Raw genomic sequence first — 21336 nt, 5'->3', positions numbered from 1 at the left:
ACAAAATAGAACATAAAATAAATCAGTAAACAAAAATAAATAAATACATAAAATGAAATAAATAAATAAATACCAACACCGAAATATTATGCATCCCTATTTTGATTCTTGTGGATGCATAGGATATATATGTACAATAACCACTCATACTTTCTTGTTAAAAGCATAAAAATAAAAAAGTAAACTATTATTTAACGCTAAACTTTCAGAGTTTCACCTTAACATTCGTTTTCAAATATATTATTCACAACGGTCCATTTGGGTAAAAACGTTACACTGTCAATTATCAGATAGTGACCGAAGGGTGAAATCCAGTACGCAACATACACCGTCAACGCATGTGCACGCGTTACACGACACCTGTCACGTAAACAGCCAACATGTTTTAAAACAGGTGACGAAGAAGAGACACCAAATGGATTAAACTACTTTTCTGACTGTTGCAATCATTACAAATAAGTTTATCAGTGAGTCACATCACCAGTATTACAATTAATAAAATAATAATACAAACATCAAATATCCAGCTCGACAAACATCTCACAGGCAAGCAAAAACCCAGCAATGAAAGCAGATTCAAATATGCAAATGTGCCCAAACTAAGACCAACTCTAAACTTACTAGTAGCATTTGTGCACTGTGCTTGGAAGCTAAAAATACTCACAAGCAAAGCTTCAGCCTCCCTCACAGTGTCACATGTAGCCAGTCGACTTGAGTTTCACAAATCGCATCTAAAGAATATGCCGTATTAATCACCGCATAAGAGAGCAACACTAAAAGCAGACTTATATAAGCTGACATTCACAATTTCATCCAATTGTTACCAACGGCCTGGGTGTAGACCGAAAGCTGTAATTTTATTCCTATCGTCCAATTTACTGACATCACCAGAAGTGTGACTCAACTTCCACTCTAGTTTGAATACAGAGAGTCTTGGCCTTTGTTGCGTCTCGGATCCAGTTGCATTTGCTTTATTATAGCCAACATGAACCGTGCACCACGAGGGTCTTCCTTTGATCTAAAACAGCGCAGACAAATCAATGCATTTTATTATCAAATATCGTCCACCTGACCGACCTGTTGCGTCTGCGGCAGCTCGCCGTCCTTTTATCCGAATGGCGAGAACCCAAACTAACTCAAAACACCACGTAAAATATTTACTTTTCAGATCTGCCGACACTCAGCTTGGGTTTTGAAGATGTGGCAAGCGTGTTTACACTCATTTGTTGATAGATTCCAAAGGCATTAACAACTTACAATCTCAAAGACACACATTCACTGCTTTGCTATGTGGGAAAGCAGCGTCCACCTAAAACTCGGGAGTGCAAATTAATAGCAGGGTTGGTTTAAAACAACAACTGGACAATTGGTTCGGGCTTATAGGCATAAAGGAGCATCTTTCATATGAAAAACAAACTTCCGGAATCATTAAGCATTAGTTTCTGTCTTAAAACTGAACTCACGTATTTCACAAACTACCTATGCAACATCATGGGTTCATTAAGCTTCAACATTATTATTATTTAAATGTTATTTACTTGTTTTTTTCAAAGTAGATAAGGTTGCTGGTTTGTAACACCAGTCAGGAGACATGATTAAGTAATAAAATAATTCATTTATTTATTTTATTTATTTATTTTAAGTAGGTCACTGGTTTGGAAAATCGGGCAGGAAACATGATTGAAATAAATTTTAAAAAGTTTGTTTATATATCTAACTAGCTAGCTGTGACCAAAAAAAAGAGTGGAATAATATTTTTTATTTTCTTCATTTTTATTTTTTGTGAAATAGATAAGGTTGCTGCTAAAAAAAAAACTGGCCAGGAGATATGATTACAAAATTAAAAGAATAAAATTAATTAAAAGCTATTTTTTTCATTTTTTTAATCATTTTTTTTATTATTACAATGTGACCAAAAAAAAAAAAAAAAAAAAAAAAAAAAAGTGGAATAATATTTATTATTATTATTATTATTATTATTATTATTATTATTATTTTATTTATTCTTTTTTTTTTTTTAAATAAGTAGATAAGGTTGCTTAGGGTAAAACTGGTCAGGGGACATGATTAAAATAAATAAAGTAACAAAATAAATAATATAAAAATGTTAATTTTATTTATATCATGTCATCATCATTATTATTTTTAAATTATGCTTTGACCAAAAAAGTTGCATAATATTTTTATTTTTATTATATTTATTGTTTTTTTTGTTTTTTTTAAGTAGATCAGGTTGCTGGTTTCTAAACCTGGCCAGGAGACACGATTATAATAAATAAATAGATCAAATAAAATACATTATTGATTTTTTGTATTAATACTACTACTACTACTACTACTAGTATTATTATTATTATTATCATTATTATTATTATTATTATGCTGTGACCAAAAAAGTTGAATTATATATGTATACACACACACATACACATATATACACATACATATATTATATATTATATATATATATATATATATATATATATATATATATATATATATATATATATATATATATACACATATATAAGTTTATTTCATTTTTTGTAATTATTTATGTAATTATTATTAAGCTGTGACTAAAAAAAAAAAAGTGGAATAAGGCACTAATTTGCTGACAATTTTTGTAAATTGAAATGCTCTTTTTTTCAGATTGATTTAACATCTGAACATCTAACAATCTAAAACAGGAAAAAAAAAAATTGTACGTATATATTTGTATATATATAAAAACTTCTGAAAAAGTTACTGAAATTCATTCGAATTGTCCTCTAAATTACAGCACGTGGACAATTCACATTCAAAAAGGTTCAACCTCAACAAACTGCTTGATTTAACAGGTCAACCTTTCGGATTCAGTCTTCATCAGCTTTGATTTAGCGATCAAGACATCTTGTGGTCCCTGGTATTTTCCTGAGGGGCCCTGTCCCCTAGTTAAGAGTCAAACAGTCAAGCCTAACTACAAAAATGTCTATTGGTTAATCGGTTTCCCATGACTTTTTACAACTAAACAAATTTCCATGACTTTCCCTGACCTGGAAATCAAATCCTACTACTCCCAGACATTTTCAGGTTTTTCCAGGAACCTGGGAACCCAGTTTACTTTCAACCAAACTAGACAGTCTGCCAGCAGACCAACACACACACAACAACTTCTTTGGTTTCATTACCTGCTGTGGGTTTAATGCACGGCTTCGTGAGTGTATGAAGTGCTTAATAAGGAAGGCAGCGACAGCAAAGGACAGGGATTGGCTCGCTACACCGAAGTTCCTACTCGCTTTGAGGGGAATTTGCTCAGCTGAGTGGGTGATTTGCTGTCAGGCAGGGAAATAACTGTCGCTGCTCACTGTTAGCCTGTTAGCACTGTTTATCCAGCCTCGCGTTGCGCTCGACGCGCGTCTTACCTTGTTGCTCTGGTAGTCTTCAAACGCTCGCAGCGCGCTGTCAGTCAGCTTGACGTGATACACCGAGATGTTGCTGCCATTGCTCACTCTTCCACAGGACAGTCCGTAGCACTGCTCCTCCTTCAACGCCGCCATCTTGCTCGCATTTCCCACCACGCTCACGCTCCTCTGCCGTGAACGCAACAAGCAGCTCGAGCGAGCGAGGGATATGATTATTCATGAGGCGTGAATTACGTACAGGCGGGAGGGGGCGTGGCCTCGGATAATCATCATGAGAGAGATGACCAGTGATGGGAGGTCCGACTCTTTTCCGCGAATCGGTTCTTTCGAACGGTTCGCTCAAAGAACCGGTTCGGAAACGGTCAAGCTGTTCTTTTACACCACGAACGCTGTAAAAGTCATTCTCAGGAACACACACTGCTAGTCTAGACTACGCTGTAATGTTTTATAACTGTTTTCTGTTTTTTATATATATTTTATAATGTGATTTATTCAAAGTGAGTTCAAAGTTGAATTTTTCATTACTCCAGTCACATGATGCTTCAGAAATCTTTCTGATATTTGCATTTGCTGCTCAAAAAAACAACTGAATAGATTTTTTTCAGGTTTCTTTGATAAATAGAAAGTCCAAAAACAGCATTTATCTGAAATTATTTGAAATATTTTAAAAGTAAATTAATTTCTTTTTTCTTTTTATTTTTACTTAGGATCTCAATAAGGTTATGTTTTGTCATGACTGCAGAACCAAGACAATATAAAGACCATTATCAATAACATTAATTTTAATTATTATTATTATTATTATTATTTTTTACTATTTAAAATATGTTTTCTATTTGATTATACTTCATCATCACTTTTGGTCAATTTAAAGCACTAAATAAAATTAACAATTTCTGTAATTTCCAAAACCTCCAAGCTTTTGAATGGTACGGTGTATAATATTACAAATGCGTTTAATTTTAGATAAATGCTGATCTTTGGATCTTTCTATTCGTCAAATGATCCTGGAAAAGCACTGTTTTAAATATTGATAATAATAATTATGTTTCTTTGATAATTATGTTATGTTTTAATTATGTTTTTTTGATTGATAATAATAAAAAAAAAAAAGTTTCTTGTACAGCAAATCAGCATATTAGAATGATTTCTGAAGGATCGTGTGACACTGAAGACTGGAGTAATGATGCTAAAAATGTAGATTTGATCACAGGAATAAATCACATTTTAAAATATAATAAAATAAAAAACAGTTATTTTTAAATAGTAAAAATAGTTCACATTTTTACTGCTTTTGCTATATTTTTGAATCAGTCAAATGCAGGCTTGGTGAGCAGAAGAGACTTTTACAAAACATTAAAAATCATGCTGTTCAAAAACTTTTGACTGGAAGTGTTTTGCAGCTTAAAACGAATTAATGTTATTGATAATGGTGTTAATATTATCTTGGTTCTGCAGTCATGACAAAACATGATCTTATTGAGATCCTAAGTAAAATTTGCATGCAAAACATACATTAGTTTATACCTTTTGATTAGGAGATGTCGTGACAAGCCGTGAATGTTTTTTGGTAACATTTTTGCTATTTAGAGATTTAAAAGTAACCTAATTTCGGATAATTTAGCAACTACAGTAGTTTCAGTCAGAATTGTTGACTCGAGATCCGCTTTCAGTCCAATTAGTGAACGAATGATCGCGAACCGTTTCACTGAAAAGATCCGAATCGATTCCCTCGGATTCGCTAGAAATAACCGATGAATGGCGTCATTACAACGCGGTTTGAGGCATGAGACGTTTATTTATTTTTCGAATATATATATTTACCAACAATAAGGCAAACGTATATGATTTGAAATATGTGATTTGACCGTGTTTGGTTGTGTTTTTGTACACTGGAAAACTCTTGGCTGGGGGTGGGGGGAGGTCTTGGATTGAAGGCTTCTCACTCACAGAATTGCGTCAGATAAACGTCAGTGTCTGGAAAAAATCCCCCATGAATAGGGAATGCCCCACCAGGCTTCAACGAAAAGGATGGCGTTTCTTCACGTTTATGCACTTCCTATGCATTCTCTGTTTCATTAGAACGCACACTTCTTGTAGAATGTTCAGCATTTATAACGTTCCATTCGAAGCCGTTCGTCACAAAAGAGCCGTTTTATGTTTCATAGCAGTGACACTTACAAGGAAGAACTGCATTGTTATTCTTCTATATATGTTTCCTTCAGGAAATGCAAATCTAGAACTTATACAGCAGCTCTACCATCTAAACATTTTCAAGAAATCACTTTATTTTCAACCATATGAACAGAAAGTGCAAAAGTTTATTATAGGATATACAAAATAACTTTAAAGGGAATGTCGGAAGTTACCAGTACTACAAAAAATGGAATGGGAACTGAGACAATCAACTTAAAACGTACTCAAGTGTTCATCCTAAATAAATAACTCTAACTAAATGCAGATAATTTGTGTAGGAAGTCTGTATGAACTTCCTTGCAGTGTTTGGTCATGAAAATGAAAACACCTGGCAACATTATTGAGGGACAGCAGCAGATTCCAGTGATATTTTGGAGCCTATAAAGGAGAAGAAAGCATGAAAACAGAAACGTACCACATCAGTGTAAAGACTTTTGAAATAGTGTTGTTTTTTGTTTTTGATGTCTGTAGATACTGCAAAAGAAAAGCGTACAATCATATTCTTGAATGTTCACAAGCAAGTTTCAGTTCACCAAAAATAAGATCACGGAACTTCACACACGTTCTGCAGCAAAACACCACTGTGTCCTGCAACCTGAAAAGCGTCATTCTGTACATCGATAAATTCTTAATTATAACTAGGAACTTTTCTGTACATAAATAGGAATTCTATTATATTTTTCACATCTATTTCTCCCCAGCTTCTCTCTCATGCATTGAAAGTAAAAAGCGAACAGCATTTAAAACCTCTACGGTGCGATGGAGGGCAACAGAACTACAACCATTTTACTTTCAATAACATTTTTTTCTTTGTTTTATGAAGGTCAGTATGGTGTTTGGGGGTGGGGCGTGCTCGAGGTCTTCAGCACCACGTTGTTTATCTCGTCACAGTGACTTCTGGTTAATTTCTAGCTGCGATGACTACTGATAACGCTACACCGCCAATCGCTACGGCTGTAGCCCCAAAAAGCCACTTCCAGCTGAGACTCTGTGAAAAGAAAATGAAAGCAGTCATTATGTATTCACCCTTATGTTGTTTCATGTTGTTTATAGCTTTGTGGGATGAGCAAATCCAAATTTAAAGGGACAGTTCACCCAAAAATGAAAATTGAGTGAACACCATTGTTCACTCACTCTCAAGCCATCTTAGATGTATACGAATTTCGTCTTTCAGACAAATACAATTAAGAGTTATATTTAATAATGTCCTGGCTCTTCTAAGCTTTATAATGGCAGTGAATGGGTGTTAAGATCTTGAAATTCCAATAAAGTGCATCCATCCATCATAAAAAGTACTCCACACCGTTCCCAAAGGTTAATAAAGGCCTTCTGAACGATGCGTTTGTGTAAGAAAAATATCCATATTTAAAACTTTATAAACTGTAACCTCTAGCTTTCTCTAGAGAAAGTGGCGTTCCAGCGGATGACGTAGGGTGTAGGCGTAGCGTAAGCTGTGGTGAGAATATAAATTTTGTTTACACCAAAGGAAAACCAGTTTCCTCTTGGCTTATATCGAAATCCTTCAACATTTTTCTTTACAAATCCTCGCTTTATACCAATTCGTAACTGGTGTTTTGCTCTGTGCTCTGCGCTTCCATGTTCGTCACTTGTGCTGCTCTTGTGAATACGGATACGATAATTGGCAAAGATAGAGATTAGGGATTAGAATATTTTGAAATAGTTATTTTTTTTTTACACAAATGCATCGATTCACTTCAGAAGGCCTTTATTAACCTCCCGGAGCTGTGTGGAGTACTTCTTATGATGAATGGACACACTTTTATGGGCTTAACAATCTCAACACCCATTCACTGGCATTATAAAGCTTGTAAGAGCCAAGACATTTTTTAATATAACTCTGATTGTATTCATTGGAAAGAAGAAAGTCATATACACCTAGGATGGCTTGAGGGTGAGTAAATCATGGGGTAATTTTCATTTTTGGGTGAACTATCCCTTTAAGAACCATCCGAATTGTCAATGAATCCTTCAGTATGATTTTAAGCAGAAAAGAAATGGCTCAAAAGAATCATTCGTATAAGCATCTTGAGTACATAGTGATTGGAAAAAAATGACATGGGAGGAAAATTAATATTTCAATTTTTACGTTCTTCTATTACAGCACTTATTAGTGGATCCGAGTCAAAATTGTGATTGATTCAGTCCAATTAGTGAACGATTCACTGTAAACCATTTGAGTAGATCTAACTCAAAAGAACAATTCTTCATGAATCGGACATTAGTAGAAACGATGGTGATGGGAAAAAAATGAGATGGGAAGAGGGAAAATATTTATATTTATTAATTTTTCATGCCTCATAAATAATTGCAAAGCTTTTGTGTTTTCTTCCCTTGCTTAACTGCTGATTGAAATAATATGAGGTGTGAGGAAAAACTATATTTCAAAGCTTTTGCAAGCAAAAGTTTCTTCTGATAAAAACAATATTTTTGTGAAAAAAAGTTAAGTTTCTTGGGGGAATGCAATATTTTTTTTTTGAGGGAATGCAAAAGTTCAGCAAGAAAACGCCAAGTTTCTCTGTGCAATGTAATATTTTTGTCAGATAATACAGAAGTTTCTGTGAGAAAATGCAAATGTTTTGCAAGCTAATGCAAACTTAAAGGTACAGTTCACCCCAAAATGAAAATTCTGTCATTAATTACTCACCCTCATGTTGTTCCAAAACCATAAGACCTTCGTTCATCTTCAGAACACAAATTAAGAGATTTTTGATGAAATCCGAGAGCTTTCTGACACATTTAAGTTCCAGGAAGATAGGAAGGATATCACTGAAATAGTCCATGTGACATCTGTGGTTCAACCGTGATGTTATAAAGCTACGAGAATACTTCTTGTGCACAAGGAAATAAAAAAAAAAGACTTTATTCAACAATATCTTCTCTTCTGTGTCAGTCTTTGACGCAGTTTGGTACATCATGAGGGTGAATAATTAATGACAGAACTTTTATTTTTGGGCGAACTATCCCTTTAAGGCATAAATGTGTGTTTTGTCATCTGTAAAACCCACTTCCTGTTGAGAGTAAACAGACGTGCAACCTCATAAATAAACAGTGCACAGTGTTAAATAGTTGAAAAAGGGCCATTTTAAGCTCTCACCCATGAGGACTTGGCACGGTGTTTCTGCACGCTGGTGTTCGTCGGGTTACCCAGCATCTTTTTGTACATTGCCTGTTCGGCTCCTTTCTGCTCGGAGTGTTTCTTCACAAGCTTCGACAGCTCAGCATGGATGGTCTGCCGAGGAAAGGGCAGAGAGAGTGAAAAGTGTGTGTATGTGTGTGAGGAGTATCGTCAGGCTGATGAAACTGTTGCTCACTGCAGCACACCGACACATTTGGGCGGCACGAAAATGATTAAACATGACAGTGCTGTCAGAGATTGACTGAAAGCCTAAGAATAGTCAAGATGTAAACCAAATCAAGATTAAAAAAACACATTCACGTGTTTTCCCAATATTAGCTGCAATGCCACAGAACACAAAAGCAGAAGTGAAAGCATCTTGTACTAATGAAACGTGTCTTTATGTGGATTACACACACATCAGTTTTCTCATATATGACCTTAAAATCCAAGAGTTATGTTCTCTCCATACCTGACTGAAGAGGTTTAGATCTGCTCTAAATTTAGTCAATGACTGTCCAGACAACATATGAGAATGCAATTTCAAAAAACAATTTTGTTATATTTAGTTCACGCACTTGTTTCTGCCAATGCCAATTCATTTAGTGAATCAGTTTACTCAGATGGTTTGTTAATTCAAACAAATTTGAATCAATCAGATTTGAGCAAATCAGTTCAATTACTTCTTTCAATGAATATAAATTGTTCAAATGGATTTTAGCGAATCAGTTCACGAATTTCAAGCAACACCGTAGAAGGATTCATTTCCAAATGGACTCATTAAGTGTGAACAGTCCGAGTGAATCAGAATCGGAACAGTTTATATTTTAGCAAATCAATTCACAATTCTTGAATCGGCCCAATTTTAATGGGCCGATTCAAGAAATAGTTCATTGATTAATGATTAAATTATGAACTGATCTGTTCAACAGTTGGGTGTGAATCAGTCAAGTGAATCTGTAATCTTAAAGAATGACTCATTTCTGAATTGATTTGTTTGTTGATTTGTTTGTTGTTTGAGTGTGAATGATTCAAGTGAATTCGCTCCGTTTCGATTTATTTTAGCAAAGGAGTTCACTCAGTTGGCTTCAATGCCCTGATAAAAAAAAACAGTTCATTAATTAATTTCAATTGATCTTGTAGAATGATTCATTTACAAACTAATTTGTTTAACAGTTCAGTGTGAATTGTTCAAAAGAATCTTAATCAGATTTGAACAAATTGGTTAAATCGGCTCAATGATTCAATAGCTGAGTGTTATTTCTTTAATTGAATCTAAATTGTTCAAATGGATCTTAGCGAATCAGTTCACGTAATTTGTTCAAAACTGGACAAAAAGGACAGTTCATCCTTTCCTATCATTCACTACATATTTCAAGCAACACTGTAGAAGGATTCATTTCCAAATGGACTCATTGAATAGTTGAGTGTGAACAGTCCAAGTGAATCTGAATCATTCAGATTTACTTGAGTGAACTGGTTTATTTATTCATTCTGCTTCAATAGTTCAGTGCACTTAATCAATTTGCGTCATAATTACATAATTCATGTGATCTTAAAGAATGACTCATTTCTAAACTGATTTGTGCAAAAGTTGAGTGTGAACAGTTCAAGTGAATCTGAATTGTTCCGGTTTATTTTAGCAAACGAGTTCACTCAATTTGCTTCAAAGGACTGATTCAAAAAACAGTTTGATTAATTATTTTCAACAGATTAATTGTTCAACAGTTGCGTGTGAATCATTCATGTGAATCTGAATCATTCTGATTTACTTGAGTGAATTGATTCATTCATTCAAGTTTGATTCAAAATGCTGGTTTAAAGACCCAGTTCACTTATTAAGTTTGCGTCACAACTACATATTTCATTTAATTTACAAAATGACCAATTTATGAATTTATTTGTTTAACAGTTGAGTGTGAATTGTTCAAGTAAATCTGAATTGTTATTATTTCAGCAAATCAGTTCATTTGATTTGTTTAAATGGACTGATTCAAGAAATAGTTCACTGATTAATCATTAAGTTATGAACTGATCTGTTCAACAGCTGAGTGTGAATCATTCAAGTGAATCTGAATCAGTCAATTGGTTCATTCATTCAAGTTTGATTCAATAGGCTGGCTTGCAAAAACAGTTTACTAAATCATTTTGTGTCATAACTACATATTTCATGGGATTTTACAAAATAACTCATTTATAAATTGATTTGTTCAACAGTTGAGTGTGAATTGTTCAAGTGAATCTAAATAGATTTCAGCAAACCAGTTTGCTCAATTTGTTTTGATTGACTGATTAAAGAAACAGTTCCTTGATGAATGATTCATTTACTAACCGATTTATTCAACAGTTGAATGTGAACCATTTAAGTGAATCTGAATCATATCATAATTACATAATTAGATCTTAAAGAATGACTCATTTCTAAACTGATTTGTGCAAAAGTTGAGTGTGAACAGTTCAAGTGAATCTGAATCGTTCCAATTTATTTTAGCAAATGAGTTTACTCAGTTTGTTTCAACGAACTGACTCAAAAAAAATCAGTAATTATTTCAATCGATCTTGTAGAAAGTTTCGTTTACAAACTGATTCGTCAACAGTGTGAAATGTTCAAACAAAATCAGTTTACTCAGTTTGAGTCAATGAACTGGTTTTAAAAAGGTTTGTTGATTTGTTTTAAAGAAGCTTCATTTGTGAACTGAATCATTTAAATACTTGACCTTATATGTTTACTTCAAAAGAATAATTAAGCTGAAGAAACACGGCTAAATCAAAGCGCAACCTACAAACGTCAAAATTACAGTTCGACCATGACATTTAACAAATTAAGGCTAATTAGATGAAATAGACTGTCATTATTAATAATAAGTAAGGAGCGAGGGCTGTGAATGGCACTTGGAATGTGGACTTCAGGAGCCGCCCAAAACACACAATGACAACCTGCCATTTAGTTTAATTACTGGCTAATGACTAAAACAAGTAGGGTAAGGGCAACGTGGCAAGACGGGATCAGATTGGATGAAGGAATTCTGCATTGGAGCGTGTCTAAAGGCCAGACACATGAGAAGAGAGAGGTGTAAATGTGCAGACGTAGGTGGCTTGGCGGTGGCAGGCTGGTCATACAGCACAAAGTGGCAGCAGTCAGGAGCTGTCAGATGGAGGGACACAGGGAACCTCATCCGCCCGCCTGTGTAAGCGGAGCAGGCCAACGCTGCTTCAGATATGGCAAGTGTGCGGAGGGACCTGGCTATTTATAGACACGGAAAGAAATGCGATCCTCGGAGTTTTTGAACACTCTGTTCTGTCTGCAGTCTCACTGGATTTGGGAGTCTGCAGCTCCATCTGCTGGTTATAATGGGGAACGCACATGATTTTGGGACCTGTTATACATGTAGTTCTCAATACATACCATTTTTTTTATGAAAACGAAATGTATTAGAAATGTAATACAAAAATAAAATAACAATAAGATAAACTAAAAAAAGACATAAATGAAAACAAAATAATAGTTCTCAATAGATCCCAATTTTCAATAAAAGACAAATAAGAAAATAAAGGTAAAAGAAGATCTAAAATGAAAAAAGGATATAAAAACTTTAATTAGATATAAAATAAGATATAAAAATTAAATAAGGCTAAAATAAATAAAATATAAGATATAAAATACAATAAGACAAAATAAAAATAAAAATCTACAATCAATTAAATCAAATATCATTAAAAAAAAACTAAAATATTAAATATAAATGTAAAATCAGACATAAAATTAAATAAATTATAAATAATAAATTAATAAAAATGTAAAAAAGTAAGTAAGGAAAAGATCAAACAAAATACAACAAAACATGAAATTAAAAAAGATACAAAATAATGAATTAAAATAAGACAAAATAAGATATAAAGTTTAATAAACTAAGATATAAAGAAAAGATAAAACAAAATACAACAAAATATGAAATAAAAAAAATATGAAATAAAAAGGAGTTATAGGACAAAATAAGATTAAAAGTAGTAAGACATAAAATAAAGATAGCAAATTTTCAAAAAAGACAAAAGATATAAAAAAAAACTAAATAAATTATGATATAAAATAAAATAATATAAATATTATAATTTAAATAATAAAGATTTAGAATATAATACAATATAAAATAAAATAAAAGTTCATAAATACCAATTTGCAATTAAACAATAATAAAAATAAAATAATGTAAAATTAAGATGCGATAAAACAAAAGATAAAAAAAACACATTTTCAATAAGACAAATAAAATAAAATAGATATAGAAAAATATGAATAATTAAACAAATTAAAATATTTAAAAATTAATATAAAATAAAGATATAGAATAAAAGTATATAAGACAAACTAAAAAATATAATAGTTCTTAACAGATACCAATTTGCAAAAACAAAAAAAACAAAAATGAAAATAAAATAAAAATAAATAACAAAATTAACATGATAAAACAAAAGATAAAAAATAAATGAAAAATAAAATAAGATTCTCAGTAGTCTCTCCGTTTTTTAAATGAAACACATTGTATTATATTTAACACAAAATAAAATTTAAAGATTAAATAAAGAGAAAAATCACATAACAAAAAATAAGCTAAAATAAAAACCTCAAAGATATAACAAAATGCATATTTTATATATGTTTAAAATATAAAATAAAACATCTGTGTGCTCATCTGTGATAGAGTTACTGAAACTGGCTCTGTTAAAGTGTCACTTTATGTTACCTTATTGCTTGGCTCCAACTTCAAGGCCCTTTTCAGTGTTTTAATGGCTTCAGCATACTCGCCCTGCAGAGCCAGTACCTGCGGGGACAAACACACATCACACCTCAGCACTTCTTAATCTCAACACATCTCAAACTGTTCTTTTTCTCCGCTGTGGCCGGAAACCTAAACGGAAGAACCAAACGACCGAACAACCCGCTTTCGCTGTGTCCCAAACCAGCAGTGCATTACTATTTAATGAGAGCGAGTGAAAACGATACGCATCTGAACCCAGGAAACCAACCTTGCCTTTGCGGAACAAGGCTTTGACATTGTCCGGCTGGTGCGCCAGGACGGAGACGCAGGAGCGCAGTGCGGCTTCATAGTGGTCTAGCTTGAGTTGAGCAGCGGCCATGTTGTTGAGACATTTCACCTTCATGTCCAAAATTTCCTCCTCTTCTTGTTGACTGATGTCCACTATGATAAAAGAGAAATATGATTGTAGATGTACAGTTGAGGTCAAAAGTTTACATACACCTTGCAGAATCTGGAAAATGTTAATCATTTTAGCAAAATAAGAGGGATCATACAAAATGCATGTTATTTTTTTTATTTAGTACTGATCTGAATAAGATATTTCACATAAAAGACGCTTACATATAGTCCACAAGAGAAAATAATAGTTGAATTTATAAACATAACCCTGTTCAAAAGTTTACATACGCTTGATTCTCACTACTGCGTTGTTACCTGAATGATCCACAGATGTGTTTTTTTGTTTAGTGATAGTTGTTCATGAGTCCCTTGTTTGTCCTGAACAGTTAAACTGCCTGCTGCTCTTCAGAAAAATCCTTTAGGTCCCACAAATTCTTTGGTTTTTCAGCATTTTTGTGTATTTGAACCAGTTCAAAGGTTTTCACCCCCGGCTCTTAATGGAAAAAAGTTCAAATAATAACTTAAAAAAAAAAATACAAGATATAAAATACAATAATATTATATATAAATATAAAGATAAAATAAGATATCAAATTAAATACATTAAAGATGAAGATTAAAAAATAAGATAAAAAAACTAAGATATAAAATAAAAACACCACTTTTAAATAAAAGACAAATAAAATTAATACATAATGTAAAATAAAATAACATAAAATAAGATATAGAAAACCTTAAATTAGATAAAACAATAAGATAAAAATAAAGATGAAATAAAACATAAGATATAAAATAAAGATACCAATTTTCAATAAAAGACATAAAATGAAACAAAGATGAAATAAGATATAAAAACTTGAATTAGATATAAAATAGGATATAAAAATTAAATAAGGCTAAAATAAATAAAAGATATAAAATACAATAAAATATAAAATAAAAATCAAATCAATAAAATCAAAAATCAATTAGAAAAACTATAAAATAAAATAATATTAAATATACACGTAAAAAAGATACAAAATAAAATTAAATAATACAAATAATAAATTAATCTAAAATAAAAAAGAAGATAAAAAAAGTAAACAAAGATAAAACAAAATACAACAAAATATGAAATTAAAAAAAGATACAAAATAATGAGTTAAAATAAGACAAAATAAGAAAAAAATAAGATAAAACTAAATAAAGATATAAAATGAAAAAATAACATAAAAAGTAAATAAAGAAAAGTTAAAACAAAATATGAAATTAAAAAAAGATATAAAATAAAAAATGGTTTATAGGACAAAATAAGATTGAAAGAAGTAAGATATAAAATAAAGATCCACAGCTGTGGTTCATTCCGGTATCAACACAGTATTAAGAATCAAGCATGTGCAAACTTTTGAACGGGGTCATTTTTATAAATTCAACTATTATTTTATCTTGTGGACTATAAGTAAATTATACATGTGAAATATCTTATTCAAGTCTGTACTAAATTAAAAATGACATGTATTTTCTATGATCCCTCTTATTTTGATAAAATAATTAACATTTTGCAGATTCTGCAAGGTGTATGTAAACTTTTGACCTGTAACCTTAAACTATATACAATGATGTATTAGGAAATAAACTGAACGAGTTATGAATGAAGCAGTATCACCTCTGAACGTCGCTTCGGTAATCTGTAGCGCGATTCCATACGAGTTGATGGCAAAGGCGTAGTCGGCGCGCTGGTAGTGGACGTTTCCTCGCTCTCGCTTTCTGTTGGCCAGACTGATTCGCTCGGAAGGAGGCATGAGCTCCAGTTCTGGGGCGTCGTCTGCCGACAACAACTGCACCTCCAGGATGAGATCAGCGTCAGGAGGAACAGCAGGAGTAGAGCTGACAGAGACAGACGAGGTTTAACGCAGAAAATAGTGTCACATGTTTATATACTTCTGCTCTAATTTTTTTTTACTGCTTTGGAGGTCTCTTCTGCTCACCATGGCTGCATTTATTAGATCAAAAATACTGGAAAGAGAGTTATATTGTGAAATATTATTATATTTTAGAAAAACTGTATATATTTTGAAATACAATTTATTTCTGTGACACAAAACTGAACTTTTTAGCATCATTACTCCAGTCTTCAGTGTCACATGATCCTTTAGAAATCATTGTAATATGCTGATTTGATACACCTTAAACATTTATCATTATCATTGTTTTTTCAGGATTTTTTTGATGAACAAAGCTTAAAAAAAAATAGGATTTATTTGAAATAGTTTTTGAACACTGTTCTGTCTGCAGTCAGACTGGATTCTGTGGTCGGCAGCTCCATCTGCTGGTTATAATGGGGAACGAACATGATTCTGAACGCAGTAATTATGAAAAGATGGCAATTTTCAATAAAGTACAATTAATCAATGTAATACAAATACAATAAAATTAAAATAAGAAACTAAAATTTAAATAATTAAAAATCATTTATTAAAAATAAATGAAAACTAAAATATTAGTCCTGACATCCAATTTTCAATTAAAAAACAAACAAATAAGAAAATAGAGATAAAATAAGATCTAATAAGATGTCAAATAAAATAAAGATGAAATAAGATATAAAATAAAATTAAATAAAGATAAAATAAAATATAAGATAGAATATAAAATAAAATATAAGATAGAATAAGTTCTAAAAATAATAATAAATAATATATAAGTTTAAAATAAAGATACCAATTTTTAAAAGACAAAAAATAAATAAATAAAATAAAGATATAAAAATTAAATAAAGATAAATTTAAATCTAAGATAACATATATAAAAAACAATAAAATATAAAATAAAAATAAGACTAAATACTTTAGAGATAAAACAAATAAAGATACAAAATAAAGAAACAAATGTTCAATAAAACGCCAATAAAATAAGATAATATAAAATTGAAATTAGATATAAAATTCATAATAAATTAAGATACAAAATAAAAAAAATAAAATAGATTAAATAATATATAAAAAGCATATAAAAAAAATATAAAGCATATAAAAACATAAAAAAAAATAAAAAAAAAGATAAATAAGAAAATAAAGATAAAATAAAATAGAATAAATAAGATGTAAAATAAAAAAAGATAAATTATCGTAAAGTATAAAAATAAGCTAAAATATAAAATAACGACACCAAATTTCAATAAAAGACAAATAAAATAAAATAAAATAAAACATTAAATAAGATATATAAAAAACTAAAACAAATTGGATATAATAGATATAAAATTTAGATATAAAATACAATATGATATAAAATAAAAAATAAGACCAAATATTCGATCAAAAGTACAGTAAAAATAGTAATACTGTCAAATATTACTACATTTTAAAATAACTGTTTTCTACATCAATAAATTTCAGTGATGTTAAGGTGTATTTTCAAAGTAAAAGTAAAAAAAAAAAAAAAAAATATTTGAAATAGAAATCTCTACAAATATTTTTACTATCAGTTTTGATAAACTTTAAAAAAAAATTGTTTGAACTTTAAAAATTAAGAAAAATAAAAAACTAAAAATAAACTTCAAAATTAAGTTTTTGTACTGGATATATAAATGGTATTTATTATATATATATATATATAATATATATATATATATATTATATATATATGTTTTTTTTTTTAATAGACAATAAAATAGAACTAAAAATGACTGACGGCAAACTTTTAAATTGTAGTTTATATTGTTGCAAAAGATTTCTATTTTAAATAAATGCTGTTCTTTTTTTTATTTATTAAAGAATCTTTAAAAAAAGTATCACAGGTTTCAACAAAATATCAAGCAGCACAACTGTTATCAACATTGATAAAAACAAAATCAGCATATTAAAATGATTTCTGAAGAATCATGTGACACTAAAGACTGGAGTAATGATGCTGAAAACGTAACTTTGTATCACAGGAATAAATTACGTGTGTGTGTGTGTGTGATATTAAAATTAAAACTCTTAGATGAAAAATAATATATACATTAAATCTAACCTGCCAAGAGCACCATATGCATATTTCGCGCCTGCTTCAATCAATGCCTTTTCGCCCATTTCCATCAGCTGTACAGTAAGATCCAATGCCTAATTATAACAGGAACAACAAAACATGTCATTTTCTTAATAATTCATTATTAGAAAACAATTGTGGGTCCTGAAAATAGATGTTTTATTTTATACAATTATTAATACAATATATATAATTATATTGTATTATTTTAATATAATATTTTATATAATATAATGTAATATAATATATATATATATATATATATAAAATAAAATAATATAAAACAAAATTATATTTAATATAATATTTTAGATAATATAATGTAATGTAATATAATATAATATATAATAAAATAATATAAAATTATGTTTTTTAATATAATATAATATAATATAATATAACATTGTATAATAAAATACCTGAAGGACGTCCCCATCACCAAGTGTAAAAGATAAGTTTGGCAGCTCTTCTACCACAGTTCCATCAGTAAGAGTGGTTTTAAGATGAATTGTGACATTTTGGCCTCTCTGGGGTCTGCTGTCTGGACCGGCTCCGGCTTCCACAACTTTCTTTCTTAGCTGCCCATTTCCTGTATGTTCAAACAGAAAATATTTTACAACAAGCTAAAAATCACCATCATACTTCACTCCACCACTGCAACATCCAGACACATGAAAGCACTTGCAAAAAAGGGTGGATATTTTGCATATTTTCATGTAATTCTCCATCATTTAACTAATTATTGCTGCCACAATGACTACAAAATGTCTAAAAAGGGGTACCTAAAACATCCAGCCACTCGTCCTGTTCTACAGAAAGAGTTTGATCTGCTTTTGTAGCGTCTTTAGCAGAACTGTCTTTCTTCTTTCCTCCACCTGCGTCTTCTAAAGGCGGGAGGTCGTCATCCACGTCGTCTTCCACATCGTCCAGCATCGTAAAGTCTTCCCCGCTATCGAGCAGCGAGGCACGGCCAGATTTTTTAGCCGATGACGCCACCTCCTGGTTATCAGCAGAGCCGTTCACAAGCTCACCGTCGGCCATCTGGACACAAGTTCACCTAAAAATTTAATTTAGCTTAAAATCTACTCATCCAGGACATTCTAAATATAGATGAGTTTGTTTCTTCATCAGATTTGGAGAAAAGCAGCATTACATCACTTGCTCACCAGTGAATGGGTGCCGTCTGAATGAGAGTACAAACAGCTGATAAAAACACAATAATCCACTGGAGAAAGCATTATTATGGATTGTGGGCTCGTATTTTTAGCTAAAAGCAATGGTTTAAAGTTAAAAATATCTAAATGATACATTTGTTTATTACAAACACACTTTTTTTTTTCACTTTACAAGACGCTAACTGATGGACTGGAGTTGTTTGGATTACTTAAGGATTTTAATCAGCAGTTTGGTCTCTCATTCTGACGGCACCCATTCACTTCAGAGAATCCATTGGTGAGCAAGTGATGTAATGCTACATTTTTCCAAACCTGTTCTGATGAAGAAACAACTCATCTACATCTTGGATGGCATGAGGGTGAGTACATTTTCAAGAAATTATAATTCTTCTGTCATTCAAATCTATGTAGAACACAAAAAAGGTGCTTAGAAGAATGTTCGAGCTGCTCTTTTCGAATGCATGGTGAGCAATAAACGCATAAAGTTCTGGAAAAGAACAGCTTGGACATTCTGCTAAACATCTGTTTTTGTGTTTTTTTTACACACACAAAACAGTTAAACAAGTTTCCTCCCACCTATTGTTTAATGTACACACATTTATGCAGTAGTTTACATGGATTTCTAGGATAAGCTCAACTTTTTTTAAAATCAAAAATCCTCAACGAGAAGGTCAACCTGTGACTTTACGCATTTTGTGAACATCTAGACGAACCCACACACATTATTTGCCGACGACAAACTCTGTAAATAATAAACCAAAACTGGTTGAGTTTTAACTCCCCGTGCCATCTCCTCTCAAGCTTTTATGCATTGAATAGTATAACACTACCAGTCAAAAGTTTTTGAACAGTAAGATTTTTAATGCTTTTTTAACAAAGTCTCTTCTGCTCACCAAGCCTGCATTTATTTGATCCAAAGTACAGCAAAACAGTAAAAATTTGAAATATTCGTACTATTTAAAATTACTATTTTCTATTTGAAAATATTTAAAAATGAAATTTATTCCTGTGATTTCAAAGCTGAATTTTCAGCATCATTACTCCAGTCACATGATCCTTCAGAAATCATTCTAATATTCTGATTTGCTGCTCAAAAAAACATTTATTGTTATTATTATTATTATGAAAACAGCTGAATAGAATTTTTTCAGGTTTCTTTGATGAATAGAAAGTTCAGAGGAACAGCATTTATCTGAAATAGAATCTTATGTAACATTATAAATGTCTTTATAATGACTTTTTAAATCAAATTGTTAAATAAAAATATTAATTTCTACTATTTCTTTTCTCCAAAAAAATAAATTAAAATTATACTGACTCCAAGCATTTGAATTGTATAGTGTGTAATGTTACAAAAGCTTTTTATTTCAGACAAATGCTGATCTTTGGTTCTTTCTATTCATCAAAGAATCCTGAAAAATAGTACTGAACTGTTTTAAATATTGATGATAATAATAATAATAATAATAATAATAAATGTTTCTTAAACGGCAAATCAGCATATAAGAATGATTTCTGAAAGGATCATGTGACACTGAAGACTGGGAGTAACGATGCCGAAAATGTAGCTTTGATCACAGGAATAAATTACATTTTAAAATATATTCAAATAGAAAGCAGTTATGTTAAATACTACAAATATACCAAAAAAAAAAAAAAATCTGTACTTAATAAATGTAAATAAATGCTGGCTTGGTGAGCAGAAAAAAATATATATTAAAAATCTTACTGTTCAAAAACTTTTGACTGGTAGTGTAGGGCTATTTATTACTGTTTACAAAAAAAAAAACCTTTAAGAATTAAAGTGTTTATCATACATTCATTGACCAATCGATGCCTTCAGCAGGATAGTCATATTCATAAAACTGGCCAAAGATTTTGTGTTTTTATTCCTACATCAAAGCAACACAAGAAACAAATGAATAAATGATAATTAAAATTCACCTTATAATACAATTACATAACAGGCTAACTGAATCTTTGCAAAACTACAGTACTGAATGATTAACATAACCATATTGACTGTACATGGTATTTACATAACACTTCAAATACTCAGCACGTGCAAAACAAACATGGTATTACCATGGTACTTTTTGGAAAAGAAAGAATAGTTATGGTAGCATAAACAAAAAGGGTTTTTAATACAAATATATTCGAATAAACCGTTGAAATTATAGTTTAATGTCCATCTAATAAGTATAAATGCGCTAATAAAACACTTCCAAAACACTGTGGTTGTATTACGGTAAATG

General features: G+C 31.0%; 2 protein-coding genes across 3 annotated transcripts in view; both read right to left on the bottom strand.

The window, feature by feature from the left end:
* ell (elongation factor RNA polymerase II) overlaps positions 1-3616 on the bottom strand; it is a 51695-nt gene extending 48079 nt beyond the window's left edge. Inside the window, exon 1 of the mRNA XM_051094620.1 lies at positions 3405-3616. Within this exon, the coding sequence (XP_050950577.1) occupies positions 3405-3539 (135 nt within the window). The 5' untranslated portion in view covers positions 3540-3616. The remainder of the gene's footprint in view (positions 1-3404) is intronic.
* Positions 3617-5705: 2089 nt separating this feature from the next.
* Positions 5706-21336, bottom strand: part of fkbp8 (FKBP prolyl isomerase 8) — a 16276-nt gene continuing 645 nt past the window's right edge. The window contains exons 2-9 of one of the 2 annotated variants that reach the window (XM_051094628.1): positions 18689-18947; positions 18326-18495; positions 17892-17980; positions 15541-15761; positions 13762-13934; positions 13479-13556; positions 8716-8850; positions 5706-6588 (exon numbers count right to left, since the gene is read on the bottom strand). In XM_051094628.1, coding sequence (XP_050950585.1) covers positions 6502-6588; positions 8716-8850; positions 13479-13556; positions 13762-13934; positions 15541-15761; positions 17892-17980; positions 18326-18495; positions 18689-18947 — 1212 coding nt within the window. In that variant the 3' untranslated portion in view covers positions 5706-6501. Of the gene's footprint in view, positions 6589-8715; positions 8851-13478; positions 13557-13761; positions 13935-15540; positions 15762-17891; positions 17981-18325; positions 18496-18688; positions 18964-21336 lie in introns of both variants that reach the window. The other variant, XM_051094629.1, reaches the window with a different exon arrangement.

Source organism: Labeo rohita, chromosome 22, assembly GCF_022985175.1.
Source record: "Labeo rohita strain BAU-BD-2019 chromosome 22, IGBB_LRoh.1.0, whole genome shotgun sequence".
NCBI lineage: Eukaryota > Metazoa > Chordata > Actinopteri > Cypriniformes > Cyprinidae > Labeo > Labeo rohita.
This window is presented reverse-complemented; position numbering and strand designations above follow the sequence as displayed.